The sequence below is a fragment of the Mustela lutreola genome, chromosome 4 (assembly GCF_030435805.1).
Source record: "Mustela lutreola isolate mMusLut2 chromosome 4, mMusLut2.pri, whole genome shotgun sequence".
NCBI classification, from domain to species: domain Eukaryota; kingdom Metazoa; phylum Chordata; class Mammalia; order Carnivora; family Mustelidae; genus Mustela; species Mustela lutreola.
The window spans coordinates 131,001,283-131,028,873 of record NC_081293.1 but is presented as its reverse complement, the minus strand read 5'-3'; the positions used below and the strand labels follow the sequence as shown (position 1 = coordinate 131,028,873).

Sequence of the window (27,591 nt, the reverse complement as noted above, 5' to 3'; positions counted from 1 at the left end):
CAAGAATCCAAAAAAGATTCAGGTTGATTTTCAATTACTTTTTCTTTTTTCTTTTTTTTTTAAAGATTTTATTTATTTACTTGAGAGAGAAACAGTGAGAGAGAGCATGAACGAGGAGAAGGTCAGAGAGAGAAGCAGACTCCCCATGGAGCTGGGAGTCCGATGCGGGACTCGTTCCCGGGACTCCAGGATCATGACCTGAGCGGAAGGCAGTCGTCCAACCAACTGAGCCACCCAGGCGTCCCTTCAATTACTTTCTAATAACATCATGCTTAGATGGGCCCACAGTGGCCCAACATTAGCCATGTCTACAAACAGTAAATATAATGACTCCCTCTTTGGAGCCCAGATCACCTCCCTTGAAGTTTAGTACTGTACTTCCATTATTATGAAAAATCATGTAATAAAATTGGCCCTCTGTCTGTATAACTCCCCTACCAGGTTGTAGACACGCCCTTTGAAGGAAGGGCTGGTATCTTCATGGTCTTTGGGTCCTGCATCGTATCCAGCTTCCCAGTCACCTCCTCAGCGAATTGCACAAAATAGAAGTTCAACAATTAGTGTGAAATAAATGCATGTTTATGCATGTTATGTTCAATAATTGAACATAAAGTCCCATTTCTCTAGCGACATCTGTGACAGTACTGTCTTCTCCCCCACCACTTGATGATGGACTCTGTTGAGGGACCCAGTCTGTCCTGGCGGTCACTTTACTGCCAGCACTTGCGCTATGTTAAGCCCATAGTAAGTACTGGAATCATCTTCGTATCCCCTAGAATGAGGATTTCGGCGCATCAGAAATGGAAAAGAGTAAAACAGTCCAATGCCGAACGGGTGTGTGTCGCCTTGGTGAGCCCGCTGTAGGAGAAGAGCAGTATCCGCCTGTCCTGGGCTGGGATCCGCCGGGAGAAGCCTGGGAACCGCGGGTGATCGCAGACGCCCGCCTCTCCTCCGCAGCGGTAGGTGGCGCTGTGGCCGGGTGCGGCCGCTAGGGCCGCGAGGCGCCTCTCTCTGGGCAGGGTAGGGAGTCGGCAGAAGGACCTCCGGCGGGCCCTTTTCGGCCGCTTTCTGGCCTCTTCTCCCTCGGCGTTTGTGGGCTCAGTCCTGCACCATGGGGAAGCGGGACAATCGGGTGGTGAGTACCCGGTGGGAAAAACAGTGGGGCGACGCGGGAGCCGGCGGCAGGAGAGCGGAGACCCTTGCTTTTCCCGACGGGGCCTGAGGGTCAGCGGCGGCGCTTGGACCTCGAGCCGGGCGACCCAGCTCCCCCCATCCCCGCCGGCCCCAGACGCGCGTGCGCCGCGCACGCAGTTGGCGCTTTGGGGCCCCCCACTCTCTCCTCTCTTCTCCTCTCTCGTGTCACCCTTTTTTCTCAACCCCGCCGCTCCTTGGGTCGGTGCTTCCTGGCTCCTTTCCCTCGTCCCGCACTCGGGCTGGCAGTGCCCAGTTTTTGGAGCCACAACGGCTCAAGGAATTCGTCTCCTCTTGGGTGTACGTCCGGAGTCGGAGGCCCCTGGCGGCGCGGGGACTCGCCCTCTTGTGGGGATCGCCCACCCTGGCTCCAGGCCCCTGCGGGGCGCACGCAGGTGGGATGGAGGCGTGGAGGCCTCGGGCGCGGCTCCTTTCCGTGGGCCTGCTGCGCGCCCAGTTCTGGCCGGAGACAGCCTCCCGTTTGAGGACCAGCATGGAAGCATTGGGCTTCGTGTTCTCAGCACTTAACCACGACCTGGCACCTAGGAGGCCCTGTGTAAGAATGAAGGGTGCAGACGGTTGTCTTTGGAATCAGGCGTGGACTGGCGTGTCAGTTTTGGACCCTCGGGAGTTGAGTGACCAAGACGAGTTGCTTTTCTTCTCCGAGCTTCAGTTTCTTCGTCTCTAAAGGGGTATCAGTGTTCTCCACAACTTTGCAAAATAGTTAAAACCGCAGAAGGCAGATAGCCAGGGAATGCTTGGCATGAAAGTTGTTGTAGTAAATGAGATAAAGGAGACACAGGAATAAGTAATAGCAGAAAGAGTAAGAAATACTTGATGATGGAGATTCGTGGTTCTGAAGGCATTCAGAAGAGAAGGTGCTTTTGACAAGAGGGGGAAGGAGGCGTTCTTCATGGCTGCTAGTTTGGTCTGGAAAGTCCAGATTATAAATCAGACTGGATGGATGGTAAACATAATAGGTTGCAGCCTTACAGGTCCTGGAATTTATCTGTGACAGTTTTAGCCACTGAGCAGCAAAACATAAATAAATGCATTACATACATACATGCAGTTATTAAAGTTAATATACTAAATTTAATGAACTTTTGTGTTCAGTGATTATTGCCTTTTCAGGCGGGGGGGGGGAGCTGCTAAAAGAGCATTACTTTTATGAAATGAGAGCATTTCTTATGTTCAAAACGTGTGTTTTAATTTTATATAGCCTTCATAATCAAAGATGTCTAGGAACCACAGTGGTGAGCCTTACAAGGTTAAGGAATGACTGTAGGTCAGACCTTTTTCTGATATCCTGATTCTCGTAGAGTTGAAATGGTGTTCTGCTGGAGCATCCTTAGGTTTGAAGCATTAAGAGTGTTTTGATTCTTTAATGACTGAGGGTTTGAATGTTTAGAAATCACCAGACCTTGGATACCATTTCATACAGAGACCTAAGATGTTTTTGTTTTCTTTTACTGGGGAAAAGTGTTGGTTTACATATCCCTTTGAAGCATTTGAAACTTTTCAAATTAGCTTCATTTACTAGAACGTTTTGATAATAACTCTGGGCTCTGCTTATTATTTGGTATGCTGTCATGGCACAGAGTGTTCTGGTAAGATTTTTTATTTGCACTTGAAAGGCTGTGGGAATGAAAACATGAAATCAAGAGTTAGAAGACAGATTGTCTAGTTTAGTCTCCTTGTTGCATGGAGGAGATGGAACTGTATAAACTCGGACCAAAACTTGGGTCATCTGATACTAAGTTCAGTACGTCGTAACTCTTGGTTTTAAATAAAAGGATTGTTTGCCTCTGAAAATAATGGTATTTTTAATTCTTACATTGATAGTAAAATCATAGTCCTAAAGATGATAGAATTGCTTTCTAAAAAAACTCATAGGGGTGTCTGGGTGGCTCAGTGGGTTAAGCCTCTACCTTCAACTCAGGTTATGATCTCGGGGTCCTGGGATCGAGCCCCACATCGGGCTCTCTTCTCAGGGAGCCTGCTTCCCCCTCTCTGCCTGCCTCTCTGCCTACTTGTGATCTCCTTCTCTGTCAAATAAATAAATAAAACCTTTAAAAAAATAAAAATAAATTTAAAAAACTCATGAAGTCTTCGTCGAAGGTTTTGTTTTGTTTTCAAAAAAGACTGCTTTGGGGCACCTGGCCGGCTTAGTCGGCAGAACATGCTACTCTTGAGCTCAGGGTTTTAAGTTCAAGCCTCACGTTGCCTGTAGAGATTACTTAAGATCTTTTTTTTTTTTTTTTTTCTTTAAAGTAGACTTTAGGGCGCCTGGGTGGCTCATTGGGTTAAAGCCTCTGCCTTTGGCTCTGGGTCATGATCTCAGGGCCCTGAGATCAAGTCCCGCATAGGGCTCTCTGCTCAGTGGGGAGCCTGCTTCCTCCTCTCTCTGCCTGCCTCTCTGCCTACTTGTGATCTGTCTGTCAAATAAATAAATAAATAAATATCTTTTTAAAAAAATAAAATAAAGTAGACTTTACTTTTTAGAGCAGTTTTGGGTTCATAGGAAAATTGAGCCTTGCGTACTGAGAGCTCCCATGTATTCCAGGACCAGTCATGCACAGCCTCACCTACTTTGAAAGCTATTGGAGAGTCGTGCATTGTTAAAATTGATGAACCTGTCTTGACACATTATTTTCACCTGTAGTCCATGCTTGACATCAGGGTTCACGATAGGTGTTGTACATTCTTGAACAGTTTTTTTTTTTTTAACTGAACATTTTAGTTCTCAAGATTTGTAAAGTGTTCATAAATTCATGATGGCCACCGGTTGTCCCCATTATTTTCAGAAGTTTCCCTCATATTCTTGTTACTTTTTGCCCTCTAAAACAGATGTATCCTCTAGATAAAAATAGGTAATCAAAGTAACAAATGAAGGTCTGCACATTTTGTTCTTGCATCCTTTTTAGTACCTGCCCACTTATGTATTCCCTTGAGCCCAGTTTGCCATCCTGGGTTTCTTTTTTAAGATTTTATTTTTAAGGGGTGCCTAGGTGGCTCAGTGTATTTGGGCCTCTGTCTTCAGCTGAGGTCCTGGGATCAAGCCCTGCATCGGGCTTTCTACTCAGCAGGGAGCGTGCTCCCTCCCCACCCCTTCCACCTGCCTCTCTGCCTACTTGTGATCTCTGTCAAATAAATAAATAAAATCTTTAAGAAAAAAAAAAAGATTTTATTTATTTTATTTTTTAAAGATTTTTTTATTTATTTGACAGATCACAAGTAGGCAGAGAGGCGGGCAGAGAGAGAGAGGAGGAGGAGGCAGGCTCCCTGCTGAGCAGAGAGCCCGATGTGACAGGACCTGAGCCAAAGGCAGAGGCTTTAACCACTGAGCCACCCAGGCGCTCCTAAAAAGATTTTATTTTTAAGTACTCTCTGCATCTGCGTGGGCCTCGATCTGGCAGCCCCTGAGATCAAGAGTTGTGTGCTCCACCGACTGAGCCTGCTGGGTGCCCCAATATCCTGAGTTTCAAAAAGAGATTGTTTTCTGTTACCCAAACTCATGCAGCAATTTGGAGCCACAGACATTTCTAATTACATATGAATACAAGTGTTTGATTTATAAGATCACAGTATTTAAAGTGATTAAGTCATAGACAGTTTAGGAAATTGCATACTTTCTATATTTTAACCGATGCCTAACCATTCACCCCCTTAGTGTTAAGAATATTGTTTTTTGGGGCCCTGGGTGGCTCACTGGGTTACAGCCTCTGCCTTCAGCTCAGGTCATGATCCCAGAGTCCTTGGATCGAGCCCTGCATCAGGCTTTCTGCTCAACAGGGAGCCTGCTTCCCCCTCTCTCTCTGCCTGCCTCTATGCCTACTTGGGATCTCTGTCTGTCAAATAAATAAATAAATAATCTTAATTTTTTAAAAAAAGCATTGTTGCTTAATGTTTATGAGCATAGACCATTAAGTGTTTTTGCAAAGGAGCCTAACACGTAAGATGCACTTAATAAATACTGCTGTTACAATTAAAGTAAATAATTGAGATATGTGGAATGTACTTATGCAGACTAAGGGTAGTGTTTATGGTCAAAAGCTTGAAAGTTAAACCTTATTGCATAGACAGATAGCTCATGTGATAGTACCATAAGTCGTCTATAATTAAGAGTCTTAGCATGTGAATATATTACTTTACTATTTAATTTTCCCCTGAAAAGTAAACCCTAAGACAAACTGGTATGTACTTTGGGGAAGCAGTTTCACAATAGACATTAAGGCCCATAGAAATGTTAATTAATGTGATTTTAAGATACATACTAGAATATTTGAAGACTGTCAAATGTGGTAAATGTGTTACGATTCTTTTTTTTTTTTTTTTTTTTCTTTTTTTTAAGTAGGCTCTATGCCCCAAATTAGGCTAACACACTGAACCACCCAGGCACCCCTGAAAGCAGATGCTTAACCAACTAAGCCACCCAGCCACCCCTGGTTTTCGAAATTTAACCCAATCCAATAAGCATTTACAAAAACTCTTTTATTTATTTACTTATTTTTAAGATTTCATTTATTTATTTGAGAGAGAGTGCGTGAGCTGGGGAGGAGCAGAGGTAGAGGGACAAGCAGACTGCACTGCGCACGAAGCTCCACACAGGGCTGGATCCCACAATGCCAAGATATGACCTCAGCTTAAATGAAAAGTTGGATGCTTAACTCACTGAGCCAACCAGGTGCCCCAAAACTCTTCCAGTTTTTAAAAAATTTTATTCTTTTCTTCCACTTTTTAAATAAAAAGAATAGTGGTAGAAAATGACTACTACCAAAGTTGATTTTAAGGCTTTAAACAAAACCATTACTTAATGTTCACAAGGAAGTGAAAGGATGTTAATGTATTTGTTGCATTTTATTTAGCAAAACCTGTGAAAATAACCAATATTTGCCAAATAACAAATATGGGTTATAGGGGCACCTGAGTGGCTCAGTGGGTTAAGCCACTGCCTTCGGCTCAGGTCATGATCTCAGGGTCCTGGGATCAAGCCCCGCATCGGGCTCTCTGCTCAGCGGGGAGCCTGCTTCCTCCTCTCTCTCTGCCTGTCTCTGCCTACTTGTGATCTCTGTCTGTCAAATAAATAAATAAAATCTTAAAAAAAAAAACTGTAAACATTTAAAAAAAAAATGGGTTATATATTTCCAGATTTCTCTGGCAGAGCAAACAATATAAAACCATTATAAACCATTTCATTATACTGAAAACTACTTCCATTCAGCTGGATACTGCCTAACTAATTACTTGGGATGAAAAATTCATTAACATAATTTTCTTATAGGCAGGAACTAATTCTAGAGCTCTTAATGTCAGGGATGTTTACAGGACCAGGGCTAGATGTGACTCTCAAATTCAACTCTTTACAGAGAGGCATGTAGTGACATGTTTTACATCAACTGTTATGTTCTCAAATATTTCATTCAACTGCCTCTGCTAAGAATTGCACTCAGTTCATGTGGAAATACAACAACCAATGGAGGCTGCAACAGAAGAGTTGCTAGCCCTACTAATGACCCTGACAATCCTAACCAGAAGCAGGTACAATGTGCAAAGCCAAGCTCATCATTTTTACAATAGGAGATTATCTATCTGTCCATCTAACATCGTCTCATTCCTTTGGTACCATGACATAATTTTAGTAGCAGTTAAGAAAAAAGTATCTTAAGCTTAAAATTGTAAAAACTGTTCATTTCCAAAGAATGCAAACATATACAAGGATGTTCAAAACTAAATTACAAAAATAGGGAAAATGGAAAGTACACAAAGAGCTATCAAACTGAGATGCATTATAAAGTATACCCTCAAAATCAATACTATGCAGCCACTAAAGAGTAGATCTATAGTTATTGATATGGAAAGGTGTCCAAGATTTCTCAAATGAAAAGCAAAAGCAAGTTACCAAAAACCAAGATACCATCTTAATAAACAGCTATAAAATGTTTTAAAATTTAAAAAAAATTTTTTTTTTTTTTTTTTTAAGTGGGGGACAGAGGGAAAGAAAGAATCTTAAAAAGGCTCCAGGTCCAGTACAAAGCCAGATGCAGGGCTCAATCTCATGACCCTGAGTTCGGGACCTGAGCTGAAATCAACAGTCACATGCTTAACTGACTGAGCCACTCAGGCTCACAAATGTCATTTCTTTCTGAGGCTGAGTAATACTCCATTTTCTGTATGTGCCACATTTTGTTTATCCATTTATCAGTAGATGGATATTTGGATTGTTCTCACTTTCGGCTGTCTTGTATAATGCTGCTGTGAACAGGAGTGTACAAGTATCTGTTTGAGTCCCTGCTTTCAGTTATTGTTTAGTTCCACTTAGAGTTGGAATCATCGGATCGTCTGTTCATTCTCTATTGAACTTTTTGAGGAAACCCAACTTTTCCATGACAGCTGCACCCTTTTATATTCTCACCAGCAATGTGTAAAGATTGCAGTTTCTCCCTCTTTTTGACAGCATGTGTTATTTTCTGGTTTTGGTAGTAGTCATCCTAATGGGTACAGGGTGGCATCTCATTGTAGTTTGATTTGCATTTCCCCAGTGACTGGTGAGTTGAACATCTCTTCATGTGCTCTTGGACATTTGAATATCTTCTTCGGAGAAATGTTTATTCAGGTCCTTTGCACATTTAATGGGATCGTTTGGGTTTTTTGCTGTTGAGTTGTAGGATTTCTTTATGCATTCTGGATATTAATTGCCTATTAAATGTATGAGTTGCAAATATTTTCTTTCATTCTGTGGATTGTCTTTTCACTCTTTTGGTAGTGTTCTTTGATACACAAATGTTTTAATTTTTATAAAGTCCTCTCTATCTGGTTTTTTTTTTTCTTTTGTTGTCTATGCATAATTTAATTTTTTGGTGTCAAAAGTTGGCAAGACAAATTGCCATCATTATGGCATATACTTTCTGAGATAAAAGATACAGTAGAGGGGCTCCTGGGTGGCTCAGAGGGTTAAAGCCTCTGCTTTTGGCTCAGGTCATGATCCCAGGGTCCTGGGATGGAGCCCCACATCGGGCTCTGCTCAGCAGGGAGCCTGCTTCCTCCTCTCTCTCTGCCTGCCTCTCTCTCTGCCTACTTGTGATCTCTGTCTGTCAAATAAATAAAATCTTTGAAAAAAAAGTTACATCTTCAACTTCTTCACATCTAAGTTTCTTCATTTGCCAGTGAGCATAGTGTTACAGTCTTACAGGGTTATCGGGCTTTAGGAGAAGACATTATAAAATAATCTTACAGTAAGAAAGAGGTATCACTATTATTTTCATTAAATCTCTGTTGAAAAACATTTTTTTTTCCTGTGAAATAGCGGTATTACTCACCTCTCAAACTTGTGAGACTTAGTAGACCATTAAATTTATTTTTTATAACAAAAATTTGGTTAGTCAGATTATTCATGCTTAGTTAGACATAGTATGCATTTATAATAAAGCATGCTTGGTGAGTAAGTGAGCATTTGCATTTTTATTTTTTTAATTGAGTTAATTTTTATTCTTTCCTCAAGGCCTATATGAACCCAATAGCAATGGCCAGATCAAGGGGTCCAATCCAGTCTTCGGGGCCAACGATCCAAGATTATCTGAATCGACCAAGGCCTACCTGGTATTTGTAAAACAATTTAGACATTTATAAGGTTTTTGTAAATTTTTTAAAGGTTACTGTTACAACTCTTACTGCTTGCAAATCAGTTGTCACACATAATTTTTGAAGTGATACTCATAGGTGCTTTCTTGTCAGTGTATGAAACACATGCATCATGCATAACTGTAAAGCAAGTATTTGAGAACCCACCATCCTGTATAGCTACCAGATAACCTTTCATACCGTTCTCTTCTCTACCTCTAAAGAGGTAGAAGGACTCCCAGATAGATGTACTTTTGGATAAGATTTATTACAGAGTGTACCAGCCACAGTCAACAAAGGGAAAAGGATCATGGGGTGAAGTCTCGGGGAGACTAGGCTCAGATTCGTATGGCTTCTTCTCTTGTGGAATCACATAGGATGAATTTATAACCTCAGCAATGAGTTGTCTTAACACATCTGAGGTGTTGCCAACCAGGGGAGTCTGTGAGAGACTCCATGTGCCCAGGGCTTTTATTGGGGACTGGTCAGCCTCTGCCTATCAGGTGTCAAAATCCCAGACTCCCAGAAGAAATGCAGGTGATCACCCTCAACAGTAGTATTCGTACAGTGAGCTACTCTTATGAGGGAATGGTAAGCACCTTTCCAGAATCCAAATTCCCAGATGCCAGCCAGGGCTAAACTCATAAATGGGCCTTTCTGGGAATAAGCTGTCAGGCATGCTGTATCAACTCTTCTGTCCCATATGTGAGGTGCATTATAAAATTAATGTTTAGTATAAAAATAGTAGTTTAAATAGACTTTAGCGCACCCTAACACTGAAACTACTAGCTTTGGGACTTGAGGAAGAATTTATACCGTCCTCAAGCTTCCCTTCTTTTTCTGTAAAATAGGAGTAATAATACTGTGTTTTCTCACAGGATTATTAGGATTAAAGTAGCATGTATTAAAAACAGTGCCACTTGTATATAAGTGCTCAGATGTTTGGTGTATTAGCTCTTATAATCCATACTTAGAAAAGGAATGATCAGTGGTATCTGACAGAGTGTCTTCATAATATTTGATTAAGGAGGATGTGAGCAAAATAATTTAAACATATCAACACTGAAATGGAGGTTTATTAGGATATTAAGAAATTTTTATTTATGAAAATTTTGTTCTGTTTGTAAGCATCCACCTCTAATAGGAATTGCTTGAAAACTTACTTGTTTCCTATTTTTTAAGGGAAGAAGTGAAAGAACAATTAGAAAAGAAAAAGAAAGGCTCCAAGGCATTGGCTGAATTTGAAGAAAAAATGAATGAGGTTTGTAAATAGTACTTGTTTGAAAAAATAGGCACCCTAAATGTATGATTTCTTTTTTTTTTTTTTTTTTTAGATTTTATTTATTTATTTGACAGAGAGAAATCACAAGTAGATGGAGAGGCAGGCAGAGAGAGAGAGAGGGAAGCAGGCTCCCTGCTGAGCAGAGAGCCCGATGCGGGACTCGATCCCAGGACTCTGAGATCATGACCTGAGCCGAAGGCAGCGGCTTAACCCACTGAGCCACCCAGGCGCCCCTGATTTCTTTAAAATAAAAAGAGGAATACCATATTACAGTAATTTATGTCATCTTGGGTTTTCTAAAATTGACTTCTCTTTAGCTTCCCATGCCCCTGTGTACTTGTGTGCTTATATTACCCTGAGATTTCCATGATGTTTGCCTGTTTTGATTACAAACGTGTGTAGTATTTCAGCTACAATGTAGATTAATTCAGGGTTGCCTAGCTAGCTCATTCAGTAGAGTGAGCAACTCTTGAACTCAGGATTGTGAGTTTGAACCCCCATGTTGGGTAGAGAGATTACTTAAAATCTTTTAAAAATATACATGGATGGATGGATAGATAAATTCAGCTTTGGAAATAGAATCTAACCATCTTCGTTAAAAAGAAAAGGTTCTCAGCCTCACTGATAATACTGACTATTCCTCTCAATATACAGTGTAGAACTCCCACTCTTTAATACCCTCTTCGAAAAGGGCTAGTGGGGCCGGGTGCCTGGGTGGCTCAGTCAGTTAGGTGGCCAACTCTTGATTTCAGCTCAGGTCATGATCTCAGGGTCTAGGGATTGAGCCCCATATCAGGCTTCAGGCTCAGCTGGGAGTCTGCTTATCCATCTCCCTTCCCCTCTCTTCCTCTCCCTGCTTGCATGCACAAGCACTCTCTCTGTCTCTCTCTCTTTCTCTCTCTCTCTCTCTCTCTCTCTCTAATAAATAAATAAAATCTTTTTTTTTTTGTTTGTTTTTTTAAAGAAAAGAACTAGTGTGGCTGGTGCCTGCTTGGCTCAGTGGCTTAAGCGGCTGACTTGATTTTGGCTCAGGTCACGATCTCAGGGTTGTAAGATTGAGCCCCACCTCAGACTCTATGCAGAGTCTGCTTAAGGGTCTCTCTCCCTCTCCTTCCCACTCCCCACCCCACCCCCACTCACGCTGTCGAAGGAAGGAAGGAAGGAAGGAAGGAAGGAGCTAGTAAAGGGTCTTTTGGTGACAGGGTTCTGGCACCTGTATTTTTCCCTGTACTTAGAGGCCAAGATGGTGAGAGGTAGTAGAGGACAGAGGAAAGGAAGTAGTGGCTGTCTATATCAGGTGTATTACAAGGGGATATATAGCCTCTGATGGTGTTCATAACCTTTTTGCAGAACTGGAAGAAAGAACTAGAAAAACACAGGGAGAAATTACTAAGTGGAAGTGAGAGCTCATCCAAAAAAAGACAGGTAATGCCATTTTGAGCTTAATGCTGTTTTTAATGTCCTATTTGGGTTTTCATAATCTGTGTCCTACTGCCAATAGATAATTTTAAAAACTCACATCAACATATTTAGATTTGTACTTTTATTTGTTTGCTTTTAGAGAAAGAAAAAAGAAAAGAAGAAATCTGGTAGGGTGAGCAAAAGTTTTCCATTTTTCTAAATGTTACAATTAAGAGTCTACAAGAAAAGTAAGAATAATTTTTATGATCTGTATGTTAACTGTAAATGAGTCAAGGAGTCTTGAAGTCCTTTAGTAGTTATGGGTGGGTTTTATTGTATTAGCAGTATAAAGAAAAGCACTTACCTCCTTATATCCTGGTAACTCTGTTGTTGTCAGGGAGAGAAAGAGAGAACATTGATTACCATTGGCATATCTGTTGTTACTTTGTTGAGCCTTTTTTGTGTATGTGAGGGAGTGTGGAGAGTGTGATATTTGACATTTTAATATTTAAGGCATCTGTGTAGATCTCTCAGACCACTAGATTGATTTTGTTAAGTATTTGAGAGACTTAGTGATAAGAAAGAAAAATAATTCCTGCATCTCACAAGCTTTAATTATTTTGTGCTTGGTCAAGTATTCATCTTCTTCTTCATCAAGCTCTGATTCTTCCAGCAGTTCCTCAGATTCTGAAGATGAGGTAAGACTTGCCTGTAATGGTTTATGAAATAATAATCTCTAGTTTGTTTTTTTGTTTTTGTTTTTTTAATGACAAGAGGATATCCATTATGAAATACCTGTTAGAAACTTTGGCTTCCAGGTTTTGGTTGATTATCCATAACTGAGAGCACTGATATGAATAAATAACTAGGTATTTAAGTATATATTTAGATATAAATATATATATTAATTCCTAAATTTGTCTTATTCTCTTTAAAAAATCAGTAAAAGAGATGGAGTCTAAAAATCTAAAATGCTATTTGACTAGATGCTAGAGGTTACATGTGATTTAAATTACTTGACTTTTTTTTATAAAGCAGGAAGATTAATATAAGTTACATTTTAAGCATTACTTATGAATGGGGCACCTGGCTGGCTCAGTCAGTAGAGCACATGACTCTTGATCTTGGGTTTGTGAGCTCAAGCCCCACATGGGCATAGAGTTTGCTTAAAAAATTATTAAAAAACATGCACTTGCAAACTGGTTCTTTCATTTAAGTTTGTTCGTTGATAAAGTTTTGGTATTAATAAAATGCATCGATTATATTTTTGAAAGAGAAAGCAAATGTTTCTAAAAATGTTTTATATAGGACAAAAAACAAGGAAAAAGGAAAAAGAAAAAGAAGAATCGTTCACATAAATCTTCTGAAAGCTCCATGTCAGAAACTGAATCGGACAGTAAGGTAAAATCAGCAACATTTTGGATAACAAACACATTTTTTTTTCCTTTTAGGTCATCCTATCTTAAATTGCTGTCAGTTTACAGATGAGATGCTATTTTTTGTACTTTGATGGACTGTGCCACTCAATTGATAAACTTAATATCTTTCTTACATATGGAATTTTATTGTTCTCTAAATAATTCCACATATGCCTTCATGTCTCAGCATTTCCATGACAGCTTTTATAATAAACATGGCAGACATTGTTTTTTCCATTTTCATACAGAAGTGAGAGTTCAGAAGAAAAAACATACTCCACTATCTAGTCCAGTGTCCTTTCCATTATACCTAAATCTGTTCTGTATGTCCAGAACTGTGAAACATAATTGGCTCTCAAACATGTGTGGTAATAAGAAATACATGCAGGTTGCAATAGCAATGTAGATTCCTAGGCCTCATGTCGAGAGAGTCTGATTTAGTAAGTCTGCCTTAGGCTCAGAAGTCTACATTTTTAACATTTGTCCCCTGTGATTCTGATACAGGCCTATCTTTGGGCCACAGTTTTACAAACACTGTTCTAGAACCCCAGGAGAACAAAACAGCTCATTTGGGGGCAGATCTCTACTTGTCCTAGTATGATTTCTTCTGACAAAATGCCTGGCATCTAGAAAATTGTTAGTAAATGTTGGTTTTCTTTTTGTCTTTTAAGACAGAAGAGTCAGTCTAATATGGATAGTTAATCTTTTTCAGATGCCTAGTATGTGTTAGGCACAGTTCTGAGCAATGAACATGTTAGCTTAATTCTCTCAACAAGCCTCATCCATATGGATGAGGAAGGCTCAGGGATGTTAATGGCTAAAACTAAAAGAATCAGAAGCAGAAATTCTCACCTTTCTTCCTTATAGAGAGAGTAGAAAAATCAGTTTGGGGATTTCTGAGGACAGTGTGAATGAGAACCTCAGTGCGGGGGCGCCTAGGTGGCTCAGTGGGTTAAAGCCTCTGCCTTCAGCTCAGGTCGTGATCCCAGGGTCCTGGGATCGAGCCCCACATCGGGCTCTCTGCTCCGCAGGGAGCGTGCTTCCTCCTCTCTCTCTACCTGCCTCTCTACCTACCTGTGATCTCTGTCTGTCAAATAAATAAATAAAATCTTTAAAAAAAAAAAAAAGAGAGAACCTCAGTGCGTATGACCACCACAGGCAAAAATAAGCAAATGGCATTAAGTCTTATTTTAAAAGAAACCCTGTGGTTATTACAATGTCTATCATTTTTGGTATGCATAGATTTGATATACAGCCAGATAAAGAAAGAAGCCTTGGGACACCTGGGTGGCTCAGTGGGTTAAGCCTCTGCCTTTGGCTGGGGTCATGACCTCAGGGTCCTGGGATTGTGCCCTGCATCGGGCCTGCTCAGCAGGGAGCTTGCTTCCTCCTCTCTCTCTGCCTGCCTCTTTGTCTACTTGTGATCTCTCTCTCTCTCTGTTAAATAAACAAAATCTTTAAAAAAAAAAAAAAAAGCCTTATTGCCATACAAGCACATACATATATATGTGACATACATTTCCCTTATTTTCAGAATGAAGTTCTGGTATTGAAATAAACTTTTTTTAGTCCTAGAGCAAATCACCTTTTTGCTGTTTTTGTCCTTACGCTCTCTCTTACATTTCAAATTGATATGTATATATATGTTTGTTTGTTTAGGACAGTTTAAAAAAGAAGAAAAGGTCAAAGGATGCAACTGAGAAAGAAAAGGTAATTATAATTTTATTTTAATCTATCATAAAATACTTCATTTACGTCTAGAAATTAACAGTAATGTATTCTTCCTTTTAATTTAAGAAATTTATTTCTTTTGCTTTTATAGCATTTTGTTTTGACTTAAGGAAATTATTTGTTGAATTCATTATCAAAGGTTAAAAAATCAGAATAGTGGGGCACCTGGGTGGCTCATTTGGTTAAGCCTTTGCCTTCGGCTCGGGTTATGATCCCAGGATCCTGGGATCAGGCTCCCTGCTCAGTCGGGCTCAATATCCTCTCCCTCTGCCATTCCCCCTTCTCTCTCTCTCTCTCAAATAAATAAAATAAGCAAAATCTTAGAGAAAAATCTTTTTCTGGTTCTTAAAAACCTAAAGAAAGCAATTATTGATGAAAAAAACTGTAGACCAGAGTCACTATATTTTACTCAGTATTTTTATATATTTTTTTAAATTGAGGTATAATTTACATAATATGCTATTAACCATTTTAAAATTACAATTTGGAGGAAGGAATATTGTATGTACAGTGTTGTGCAGTGACCAGCTCTCTAGTTTAAAAACTTCGTCACCCCCTTAAAAACAACCCATACTCTAATTCCCATTCTTCCTTCCCCTGCATCCTCTGGTAACTTCTAATCTGCTTTCCAGCTCTGTGAATTTACATTTTCTGGATGTATTGTTTATTTTGTTTTGTTTTATTGTTGTGAATCAAAAGTAGGAACTTCAGGGGCACCTGCGGTCTCAGTCATTGTACCATGGGACTCTTGATCTTGGGTGGGGTTGTAGATTCGAGCCCCTTGTTGGGTGTAGAGATTACTTAAAAATGCACTTATTTATATTAAAACAAATGGAATTTATTGGAATTAAAACAATCCTGCTTGCTATTTATGAATCGGGTATAGGAGGCAAATTATCCTTTGTGTTTTTTACAAATAGAATTGTATTAATAGTATCACTTTGGAAAGCCAGTTGCTTTTTGCTAACTGTAAGACAAATGAAAGGTAGCATTAACATTGCATATTCAGCAGATTTAAGGACTAGATAAATAAAAGCTTCCCACGAAACTCTCACACTACTTCTTCCCCCACCTCTTTTTTAAATTTTAACTTTACTTTAGCCACAAATACTTAGTATTTATCTTTAAAATATAAGACCATGTTTAAAAATTAAACAGTACTATTGCATATTAACATTTTCACAATAATTTCAAATATAATAAAAGTGTTTCAAAATGTCCTCCTTTTTCATAAAAATTTTTATAGTTGATTTATGTCATGATCCAGGCAAATTCTAAGATGGGATTTGATTATTAAATCTCATAAGTCCCCTTTAATTTATAACTTTCCCCCTTTTTTTAAATTTTCCTCTTGAAATGTATTTTTTAAGAAAACAGTAGAAGTTTCCTATATTCTAGATTTTGCTGATTGCTTCCCTTCCCTCACCTTTTTAGACTAGAACACTGACGTCCTTTTATAGACTGTTCAGCTTAGGTCTGATTTTTTTATTAAGAACCACCCAACAAGTAGGTGGTTTTGGTTCTACATGGAAGAGCTTCAGTAGAAGCTTTCACATAGCGCCAAGAGCTGGCCAGGCTAATCCCTTTGTAGCTGTGCTGGGCAATGGGTGTGCAGCTGGGTGAGGCTTGCCTTATGGGGGGCAAGTTGAAGAATGATTCTTTCCTGGGTAGTCTTGACCAGGACACTGTGGACCACAGACAGAGATGGAGATTTGGGATAGGTCTGGGTTCCCCCTCCCAGTATCATTTAAAGGCAGTCATATAATATGTCACTTGGACATAGTAGACTTGGGGGAGGTAAGGGAGAGAATCTTAAGCAGACTCCATGCCAAACATGGACCCAGAGCCAGGCTTGATCTCATGACCCTAAGATCACGACCTGAGCCAAAACCAAGAATGGGACATTTAAATGACTATGATACTAGGCGACCCAGGAGTTTCATATTTTGGATACTACTCATCTTTTATACACATAATGAACATTTTTTTGGCCCATGGCTTCTCTTAATCTTGTTTAGAATGTCTGTTATGATTTTAAAAGGGTGTAATTGTTCTTCCTGGGTAATATATATATATTTTTAAGTTTTTTATTTTAATTCTGGTATAGTTAATGTAGAGTGTTTCCAAAATGGTGTAATTTTAAGGGGATCAGGGTGGCTCAGTCCTAAGCATCTGACTCTCAGCTCTGGTTTAGGTCATACCTCAGGATCCTGGGATTGAGCCCCGCCCTGGGCTCTGCACTCAGCAGGGAGTCCGCTTGAGGATTTTTCTCTCTTCTTCTCCCACTGCCCCTCCTCCAGCCCATGCTCGTGTGCTTTCTCTGTCTCTAAAATAAATCTTTTTTTAAGAGGATGTAATTGTAAGTCATATATCAGTCATTGTTTTCGACTCATTTTTAAATTGTGAAAATTTAGTGTAATAACTAACAGTGGATGAAAATATCCCATTTCTTTTTTTTTTTTTTTTTTAAGATTTTATTTATTTATTTGACAGAGAGAGAGATCACAAGTAGGCAGAGAGGCAGGCAGAGAGAGAGAGAGGAGGAAGCAGGCTCCCCGCTGAGCAGAGAGCCGGATGAGGGGCTGGATCCCAGGCCCCTGGGATCATGACCTGAGCTGAAGGCAGAGGCTTAACCACCAGGGCGCCACCCAGGTGCCCCAAAATATCCCATTCTAATAGTAACAAAGAATATATAGGAAAAATTTGAAGAACTGATCAGGAGACAGAGAAGCACATGAAGATTTAATAAATGTTCCTGGGTATGACTTACCCTAACTAGACATTAAGTATTTTTTAAGCATCAGACAGTGTGGTATGGGACAGGAATGGGACGGGAAGGAAGCAGTGGAGCAGTGTAGAGCCCAAGTAAAAACTTGTAAGTATTTGTGGGTTTAATGTATGATAAAAGTGGCTTTTCTTGGGATGCCTGAGTGGCTCAGTCGTTAGGCATCTGCCTTCAGCTCAGGTTACGATACTGGGGTCCTGGAATTGAGCCCTGTGTCCAGCTCCCTGCTCAGTGGGAAGCCTGCTTCTCCCTTTCCCACTCCCCCGCTTATGTTCCCTCTCTCGCTGTGTCTCTCTCTGTCAAATAAATAAAATCTTTAAAAAAAAGAAAAAGAAAAAGACTTTTCTTAGGACAAAATGACTAGCCAGCTGGAAAGTATAAAACTGGTCCCTCCTTAAGGCCAAATAAATCACTGATAAGTCAGTTTTAAATGTATGAAAGTATAACTAGAGAAAGACAGGGGTGACTGTAATATTGGGATAGGGAAGGCCTATGCCTCAAAACGCAAAACACTTCTGACCACATAATTTTAATACTTAATGACAAAAAGAGATCACAAAAAAAATAAATAAATCATGAACAAAATTTAAATATAATGAACAGATTTAGGAAAAACTATTAGAAATACATAATTAAAAACTAATCTTTATTAATTTGAAAATTGATACTTCACGTACACAGAAAAAGTGGTAAAATCCATGTTTAGGCAGTTCTAAAAGAAAATATGGACTGTATTCCAGTAATCTTGAGATTTATAGGATTGATAAAAGCCTGAAACAGAGGTTTCTTGGTAAAGTGTGATTCCTAAAGGAGTGACATAAACCATTAGGGGTGGGGGGTGGGAGACATTTGGGTGAAAGCTACTTTGGTCTTTGATTTAGACATTATTAGGTAAAGATTTTTGCATTCATGTATCCTTCATTCCACTTCAACTTTTTTTAATAGCAAATAGCCCATATATATAGCTGCCATCCAGAAAAACATGGGTTAAGTAAATTGTGGCATATGCTTTCAGTGAATGTCAGAGGCAGCCGTAAATGATGATGTAGTTGGCATGGAAGGATTGGATGACAAGAGCAGGTTCCAAATAGCAAGTATCTATATAAAGTTATAAATGTACACATAGCGAGATGTTTCTAAAAATCTTCATGTTTTTTAATCTCTGGTAGCAGGATTCGGATGAATTTGCTTACAGTTAGCATTTATCATTTCTAACAAAATTATAAATGTATTTGTAGAAATAAAATTAAATCACCTGTAATACAGATCACTGTTAGTTTATTTTCTATGTGATTTTTTGTTTAATCTTTAAAATTGGCTTCCTGGTATATAAAGTTTATATATTTTTTCTGTACAATTGGGTAGTGAGCATTTTTTTTCTCATTGTGTGGGGGTTTTTTTTTTTTTTTTTGGTCTTGTTGTATAAACTGTTCAGACATACAGAAAAAGTATATGGAAAATAATAAAATGACAACCAGCACATCCACTGTGAAGTTTTAATAAATCTTAACATTGGGGTGCCTGGGCTCAGTTGAGCGTCCGACTCTTGGTTTTATTTCGGCTGAGGTCATGATCTCAGATCTGGGATCAAGCCCCACCTCTGGCTCCAGTCTAATTGGGGAGTTTGCTGCCCCCTTTCTCTCTCTCCCTCTTCCCCTCCCCACCGCTTGTTCTCTGTCACTCTCTCTCTTTCTCTCTCAAGTAAATAAATCTTTTTTAAAAAAACCTTAACGTTTTGCCATACTTCCCTCAGTTGTTTTGAAATGTTTATTCCTCAGTACGTATGTATGTATATATATATATTTTTTTTAATATTTTATTTATTTATCCAACAGACAGAGATCACAAGTAGGCAGAGAGGCAGGCAATGAGAGAGAGGAAGGGAAGCAGGCTCCCTGCTGAGCAGAGAGCCCGATGCGGGGCTCGATCCCAGGACCCTGAGATCATGACCTGAGCCGAAGGCAGCGGCTTAACCCACTGAGCCACCCAGGTGCCCCTCCTCAGTATATATATTTAAGTCCCTAAGTACTCCTCTAGGCTCTCTTCCCCAGAATTATATATTTTCTCATCATTAAAAATATTTAGAGATGAACATTATTTTAATGTGAATTTAACACTCATAATGCATGAAAGGAATTATTACTGTGTAGAGATCTTTTTAGATCACAAATAATTACCCATTGTTTTTCTTTTTTGCAGCACTAGGCTTGTCTGATCCAACACTGGGTAGAAACCAAACAGAATACAGGGGACTCAAATCTTAAACCATCTGCAGGGTCTCTTAAGACATGTTAGATTTTAATTAAAATGAGAGGGCACTTGGCTGGCTCAGTTGGAAGAGCATGCGACTCTTGATCTCATGGTCATGAGTTCAGATCCCACATTGTGTATATGCATTACTTAAATAAATAAACTTTGTGTTTTTTTTTTTAAAGAAAATAAGGATATTACATCTCAATTTACATGTAATTATCTCTTCAGGCTATTTAATAAAAATTACTTTGTTGGAATTAAAGACTAAAAATTGGTAAATGTCATCAATTTAAGACATTTCTAAAATGCTATAATAAGAGATGAGGAAGGACCCTATATCACACTGTCCAACAAGAAGATCTAACAATTTTAAATAACTATGCCCCTAATATGGGAGCAGCCAACTATAAGACATTTCTAAAATGCAAATGGTTTTTGTGATAAGTGGAAAATTATTAATTAGAAACAAAACTTGTGTGGCATAGCCTTAAATCTTTTTGAGTCAAGGTACATGTATTTATTTTCCTTAGGACATTAAAGGACAGAGCAAAAAGAGAAAGATATATTCTGAAGATAAGCCTTTATCATCTGAGTCCTTATCAGAATCAGATCATATTGAGGAGGTAAGTATAAGATCAAATTCACTTTCTTCACTTTAAAATGTTTGTTTTTAATAAATACAAATGAATAAAAAAGAAATACTTCATGAATATTCCATTTACTCACTTCTCTAGTATGTGCAGTGTGAAAAAGAAATGGAAGTTCCATTTCAGAATGATTTTTGCATTTTCTAGAAGTTGATTATATAGCTAATATGGTAATTAACCATATTTACAAATCTCTATTCTGAGCTATTTTATTTTTCTTCTAATAGTTACTTTTTCCTATACTAGTATTTTGATTACATGACAGATGTTGTTTGATATGTACTGTATTGAAACCCAGCATTCCCTTGTTTTTATTTGGAACTATTACTAGTGAGGGAATAGAAGAGTGCTGAGGTAGAACAGAAATGTTGGCATGATCTTTTTCCCTATCTATATAAAGTGAGGAAGTAGAATTAGTTTCCGTAGTCTCTATAGTCCTTTTCAGCTCTGATATGCCTATCTTAGATTTTATTTGTACTCTATTCTTAGTTAATTTTAGTTCTGCAAGTTATCATCTTTAAAGTATTTCTCTCTTTGACTTAGTTTCCTCATTTGGAAAATAGGGGCTATTGCCCACCTTTTGTAGCAATATTTTGTAATGCCCCCTGAAATGAAATTGAAATGAATTGAAACTTGTAGTGTGTGTGTATGTGTGTGTATATCTCTTCACATTTTATATTAATATCCCCTAACGAATTTTAAAAAGAAATATAAAAAAATGCTAGTGTATAGATTTACTAAACTATTTCAGTACATAAATGTTTGAGTGTGATAACTAGAAGACCTCAAATCTTAAGACAACAAAATTCAGGCTGTTGCCCTTCAAAAACTGTTCAGTGGCATTGTCATCAATGACATTTTCCAAAATGGTAAACAATTCTCAATAAAGCTCTGAATGAATGAAACAAAATATAGTCTTTTCTATATTACAAGTAGGTTTATTATATGACTGGCAAGCTGTCTAAAAGTCATGTTAGAGCATCCGGCTGTCTTGGACATCACATGACAGCATCCCCGGTCTTGGTCTTGCTAAACGTGGATTCAGCACAGCTACCACCATCTCCAGTCATTGTTATGACAAGAATAACAGTAAATAATAATTTCCCAAGTGTTTTCTAGAGCACTTAATATATCTTACACTTAGACTTTAAATATACATGAGCTTTAGCAACTTTCAATTTAGTCTTAAATTCACACTTCTAAAGGTTAAAATTCTAATGGTGTAATGAGTGTTACTTAAAAGGGTTTTAATCATTTGGTTTATACTGAGTACACTATGTGTATAGCTACCATTTACGGAACACCATACAGTAAGAGAAATACATAACTTTATTCCAGGCACTTACACTAGAGGGTGGATATTACCTCGATTTTACAGATGGTGAAACTGAGGGTAGTACATAGCAGAGGTAGGATTCAGAGCGTGGTCTCTTTTATTTCAGAACTCATGCTTTTTATCCACTGTACCTCGTTGGGGTTTTTTAGGTGCTGGAAGGGAATATAAGCAAGCCCTCTAGATATTAAAAAGTCTGAATTTTCTTTCCTTTGAATGTTTCTCATTGACTTGTCACTAAGAAATAAGAGGTTTGCAGTATCATCAAAATGTTTTTTACACATAAATTCTAAAGCTGTAAGGTACATTAGGGGATGAAAAAATGCCTTGAGTACAAGTTACATATTTGTCTTCTCAACAAAAATTCGAACTTTTTAGGTACGAGCAAAAAAGAAGAAAAGCAGTGAAGAACGAGAAAAAGTAATAGCAAGTATCACTTATTTTTTTACATGACAATAGTGGTAGCTCTTTTTGTTTAATATAAAATGAATCATGGTAAAACAGGACTTCATTTACTGGGGCCAAATAAATATTTATTTGGGAAAAGTGTGGTGTTCAGCTTTACTTAGTGCATTGGAGCAAGTTAAATTGACTCCAGAGAAAAGAATATCCTGGTAGCAAACATCTCTGTTTCTATTTCAGTATTTTATTCAGTATTTCATTTTATTTTGTTCCATATTTGGTACTGTTAGAAATGGAAAATTGAACTTTAATTTGACCTTTTTAAGCTGTAGTATGAAATACTAGGTATGGTGATTGCCTCCATCCTTAATAGTAGTGACTTCCAGGTGGGCCAAACCTGGTAACATTTAGCAGAAAAAGCCTCTCTAAGCCCAGGTTGCAATGAAAAAGCAGGAATGTGACAACATAAATATTTCAATAATAAAGATGATTGTTTCACCATTTCTAAAGCCAGCTCTGCTATTATGCAGACGAAGAAGTAGAAAAGGAGAAAGAAGGAAGAGGAGAATAAGAAAAATGGCAGTGATAACCAAATGAGAAGTGGACCAACCTAGGGAAAGTGAGATAATAGGTTATAAAAGAGTAATTTCAGACTGTATCATTAGTCATTTAGGAGCACTCAGTGTAAGCATGGGTGATGGCCTTTGAAGGTATTTTCTTAGGGATAGGTAAAAGAAAAATAAGAACAGGGGTGCCTGGGTGGCTCAGTGGGTTGGGCCTCTGCCTTCAGCTCAGGTCATGATCTCAGGGTCCTGGAATCGAGCCCCGCATCGGGCTCTCTGCTCAGCAGGGAGCCTGCTTCCCCCTCTTTCTCTGCCTACTTGTGATCTCTCTCTCTGTCAAATAAATAAATAAATTCTTTAAAAAAGAAAGAAAAATAAGAACAAGTTTGAGGGTAACTTCCCCTTCCCAGAATTTCCCCTCACTCTTAAAATGAGGGTCCTTCTCTGGTAACGTATGACTCAGAAGTAGCATTTTATATACTTCAAGACCAAGGTGACATTTAAGAGACTTTTTTTCTGAATGGAAAGATAATTTGAGTGAAGACTGCTTTGGTCTTTGGTTCAGATTAATTAAGGCATAATATTAATTAATTTTGGACCATTCTGATTTGTACTTGTGTACTCCACTGCTTCATGCATTCAGCTCATGTGTTTATTAAGGATCTCTCTGCAGGCGCCATTGATGTTGGTAGTGCTGTTCTAATGGAATACAAGATAAATGAGAGGGTGACTTGTGAGAGTGGCTTTGGGGAGGGAAGGATTTATCAGAAAGAGCTAACCATGTGAATTTCAAAAAAACTATATCCTGGGGCGCCTGGATGGCTCAGTGGGTTGAGCCGCTGCCTTCGGCTCAGGTCATGATCTCAGGGTCCTGGGATCGAGTCCCGCATCGGGCTCTCTGCTCGGCAGGGAGCCTGCTTCCTCCTCTCTCTCTCTGCCTGCCTCTCTGCCTTCTTGTGATCTCTCTGTCAAATAAATAAATAAAATCTTAAAAAAAAAAAACAAAACAATATCCTAAACAGAAGAGCTAAGGACCTATGGTAGGGATGAGCTTGATTTGTTTGAGGAACTGAAGGGTAAGCGTGGCTTATATCTAGTAAATAAAGAGGAGTACCATACAGTGAGGTGGGGAAGTAAGCAGAGGCCATTTCACAAGCAAGGTGTTTGGGTTTTAATCAGAATGCTTTGGGAAGCTGTTTTGAGTGTTTTAAACAAAGAAGTGACCTGAACCAACTTTTTTAGAATGCTTTGACAGAGGAGGTGGAGTGGACAGAGGCGAGGAATGGTGGTGTTTGTATCACGGTGGTCATGATGGAGATGGACTAACCTGATGGATTTGAGATGCATTGTGGACTTAGATGGGCTTGCTTGCTGCTTTGGATGTAGAGAGTGGAGTTAAGGCAGAAAGTGGAGTCAAACGTAGCTTAGATTCTTCGCCTTAAGTAAGAGGACCAATTAGAGATGCTGTTTACTAAGATGGTTAAGAGGGTTTGGAGAGAAAAATTAAGCATTGTTTGTTTATTTGTTTTTAAACAGAATTTGTTTTTGTTTGATTTTTTTTTTTTAAGATTTTATTTATTTATTTGACAGACAGAGATCACAAGTAGGCAGAGAGGCAGGCAGAGAGAGGAGGAAGCAGGCTCCCCACTGAGCAGAGAACCCGATGCGGGGCTCGATCCCAGGACCCTGGGATCATGACCTGAGCCGAAGGCAGAGGCTTTAACCCACTGAGCCACCCAGGCACCCTAAAATTAAGCATTGTTTATGGTAATTTTAGATATACTTGTTAGATATCCAGGTGGAACTCACAGTCTTGACTTTAGAGCATAGGACTAGATACAAAGATTTGGTATGTAAGTGGTTTTTATAGCATGGGAGATAGAGAGCCATGTGGAAAAGAAAGGAAACCCTGAAAGGTCAAGCAGAGGAAGATGAACAGCACAGGAGTTGAAGGGCTCTTTGTGATAGAAGAAAGCAGGAGGTGGAGGTGTCGTGGAAGCCAAGAAAAAAAGTTTTGTTTTTTTTTTTTAAAGATTATTTATTTGACAGACGGATCACAAGTAGGCAGAGAGGCAGGCAGAGAGAGAGGAGGAAGTAGGCTCCCTGCCGCACAGAGAGCCGGATGCAGGGCTCGATCCCAGGACCCTGGGCTCATGACCTAAGCCGAAAGCAGAGGCTTTAACCCACTGAGCCACCCAGGTACCCCAAGAATAGTAATTTAAAAAGAGGGTAGTCGACTGTCCTTTTATGAAAAAGTAACCTATACCCGAAACTTACTTTTAAAAGACCCAAATACAAGATTTGGGACTCTTGGTAAGATTCCCTGTGTACTTGAGCTTCTCGTGACAAGAATGATGAAACTTCGCTTAGAGCCACTAAGTAATAGAGACATTTGAGAGGGATGGAGGAATGTTGAAAGTTGTAATTGATAAGGAAATTGATAGGAAACTCTGCTATCTTTACATGTCTCTTTTCTTGGTGATATCAACAAATCAGTCATTTGATACCACCTTTCTAAATACCTGTTTCTAAAAGTTTTGCCTTCTCTTCTACATCGGTTATAGTCACAAGAGTCAGAGTTCAGCAAAATTTTAGCTCTCTATCCAGTCACAATTTGATTGCTTTTCCTAGGCTTCTAAAAATTAAGCATCTGAGTGCCAGGCTGGCTCATTTGGTGTAGCATACAACTTTTGGTGTTGGGGTTGTGAGTTTAAGCCCCACAATGGGCATAGAGCTTACATAAAAGTTAAAAAAAAAAAAAAAAAGCATCTGTTTTACTTAAAAGCTAAGTAGACTTTTCAACTGTACATCCATATTTTTTTTTACCACGTTTTTAGTTAGTTTCATAATTAATATAGTGCTACCAGGACATAATAATTTGTTTCTGTTTACTTTAAAAAATATCAGATTTAATATATCTGTCCCCCAAAACTGTCATTTTACAAAAACAGTTGTGTTTTGCTGTGATAGGAGGATTTTTTCTAGTAACTACAATTTCTTTGCCTTTAGAAACGATACAATATGAAATACAGCAGTTGATATCACTATTCTTAGAATTTATTCTCTGTAGGAAATTTTGTTTAAAAGCTACATTTGCATGCTAATGACTTAGAGTTTTTCCATATCTTTTTGAAAATCAACAAACACTCTTAAGTCCTCATATGATATCGATTATTGAGACTTTTCAGGAAATGTTCTGAGTAGTTTCCTTGGTTGTTGGATTGTTTGAAATAATTATATAGTAACTTAGGAGGACCATGGTAACATTGTTGTCTTAATTTTAATATTTTCCTGTAGAAATGTCTAACAGGGAACTCTTTTTACAGGAAAAAACAAAAAAGAAAAAGAAGCATAAGAAACACAGTAAGAAGAAGAAAAAGAAGGCTGCTAGTTCAAGTCCTGACTTGCCATAACATTAAGAAAAATCAGGATTCCCTTATAAAGAAAGTGCAATGTCTAAGGAAATTTCAACTGTGAAAATTATGACATAATTACTAAAATGCATGAATTTTCTTGTTTTTAGAATTATTCCTGGACTATTCAGTAGCCACTCGGATACCGCTGTGTGAAAGGGCCATAATTGTTGCCTGCTGCTTGAACATCTGTTTTTTTTTTTCTTCCAGTGCTTAACAACTCTGGGAGATAATACACTGCAGTTGTACTAGTGGTTAAGATATTTGGGGATAAAGTTAATATTTTGACTAGAAGTATCTAATGATAAATCAACAGAAATCAAATCTGGATACATCATTAAGATGTAATTAGCAATTACCAGATGATTCTAGTTAACATTTTTGGAATAGGCATTACATTGATATTTCAAAGTCCTTACTCTGTAGATAAGTGTATTTTAATTTTTTCCCCTGATATACTTTTATTTACCTGGGGAAGGAGCTTTTCGGTTTGGGGTGGGTGGTTTGCTATGTCTTTAGCTAGCAGAATAGCGTGCCTTTTATCCTCACACATCCTATTTTTGTGGACATAGTAGCCATGCTTCCTGGGGAGGTCAGAGCTGGGTATAGCAGTCTTGCCCCTAGATATCCTTGGACTCTGTTGTTTGCTGCTTTAAGTGAACCAGAGAAATAGCCCTTTGCAGCATGACAGCCCCAGAAGCTCTGGGATTCACCTCCACTTCAATAATACTGAATGTTTTTTAGCATTAGAATGTGTTATAACATTTGAATTAATTTTGACTATACTTTAGCTTTGGAGAAGAATCATTTCAAATAGACACTGGTACTTTTTGAACTTGATAGCTAAAGATTTAAAATGCATGTTTTATACTGTTAAGTTTTAACCGGTCAGGAAAATTTTATGTAACCAGTAATAGTTATTTTATTTTTGTATGAATTTTGTTTAGGCTGCAATGTTTAGCTTTTATTAACTCCTTATTCTTGCTATATTAAATTCCTTATTGTGTTTAATGGCATATTTGCCAAGATACTTAGCATGTAAACAAAGCAGGCTTTTGATTTTTTTTTTTTTTTTTAAACAGCTTCATATTGAAGCTTGAGACTTACTATAAACAAGTTGAGTGGCAGGCCTGGTATGCTGTGTCTTGTTACATAAAGCTATTGCCAGAATCTTAGTAAATATAACATTTTAGAAATTTGTCTTTGTATATTCATAACAAATTATGACAAGTTAAGTGAAAATTACATTATTGCTCTTCCTGTGTCATATTTTACTAAGATTTTGTGCCTCATATCTACTGCTGAATTGTTTACTAGTAATGTTAAAAAGAATTGATAAATCATTTTCACTTTACATTTTTATATAATCAGGTAACATGAAAAATAATTTGATGTACAATTTTGCCTGTTACAGAGGGTGTGCTAATTATAGTGGTATATGCACAAAACATTTTGGCATGAAAAGAGGCTGAATAAATAGCTATTTTACTTAAAAATAGCTGCGTTCGTACCAACTCCCTTTGAGTCCCAACTAAAGTTCCAAAGATCAAGA

The 27,591-nt window shown here is 38.4% G+C and overlaps 1 protein-coding gene across 2 annotated transcripts; it reads left to right on the top strand.

Annotated features, from left to right (window-relative positions):
* The first annotated feature begins 995 nt into the window (after positions 1-995).
* On the top strand, positions 996-27,535 carry FAM133B (family with sequence similarity 133 member B). 2 transcript variants are annotated; one of them, XM_059171110.1, is made up of 11 exons: positions 996-1,135; positions 8,693-8,790; positions 9,994-10,072; positions 11,444-11,518; positions 11,655-11,687; positions 12,130-12,192; positions 12,803-12,895; positions 14,572-14,622; positions 20,212-20,304; positions 22,040-22,081; positions 25,953-27,535. In XM_059171110.1, the coding sequence occupies exons 1-11, from the start codon at positions 1,112-1,114 to the stop codon at positions 26,037-26,039; spliced, it is 738 nt and encodes a 245-aa protein (XP_059027093.1). In that variant the 5' UTR covers positions 996-1,111; the 3' UTR covers positions 26,040-27,535. The 2 variants fall into 2 exon arrangements, with proteins under 2 accessions (XP_059027093.1, XP_059027092.1); XM_059171109.1 differs by having other exon boundaries at positions 22,040-22,087.
* Positions 27,536-27,591: the final 56 nt, after the last annotated feature.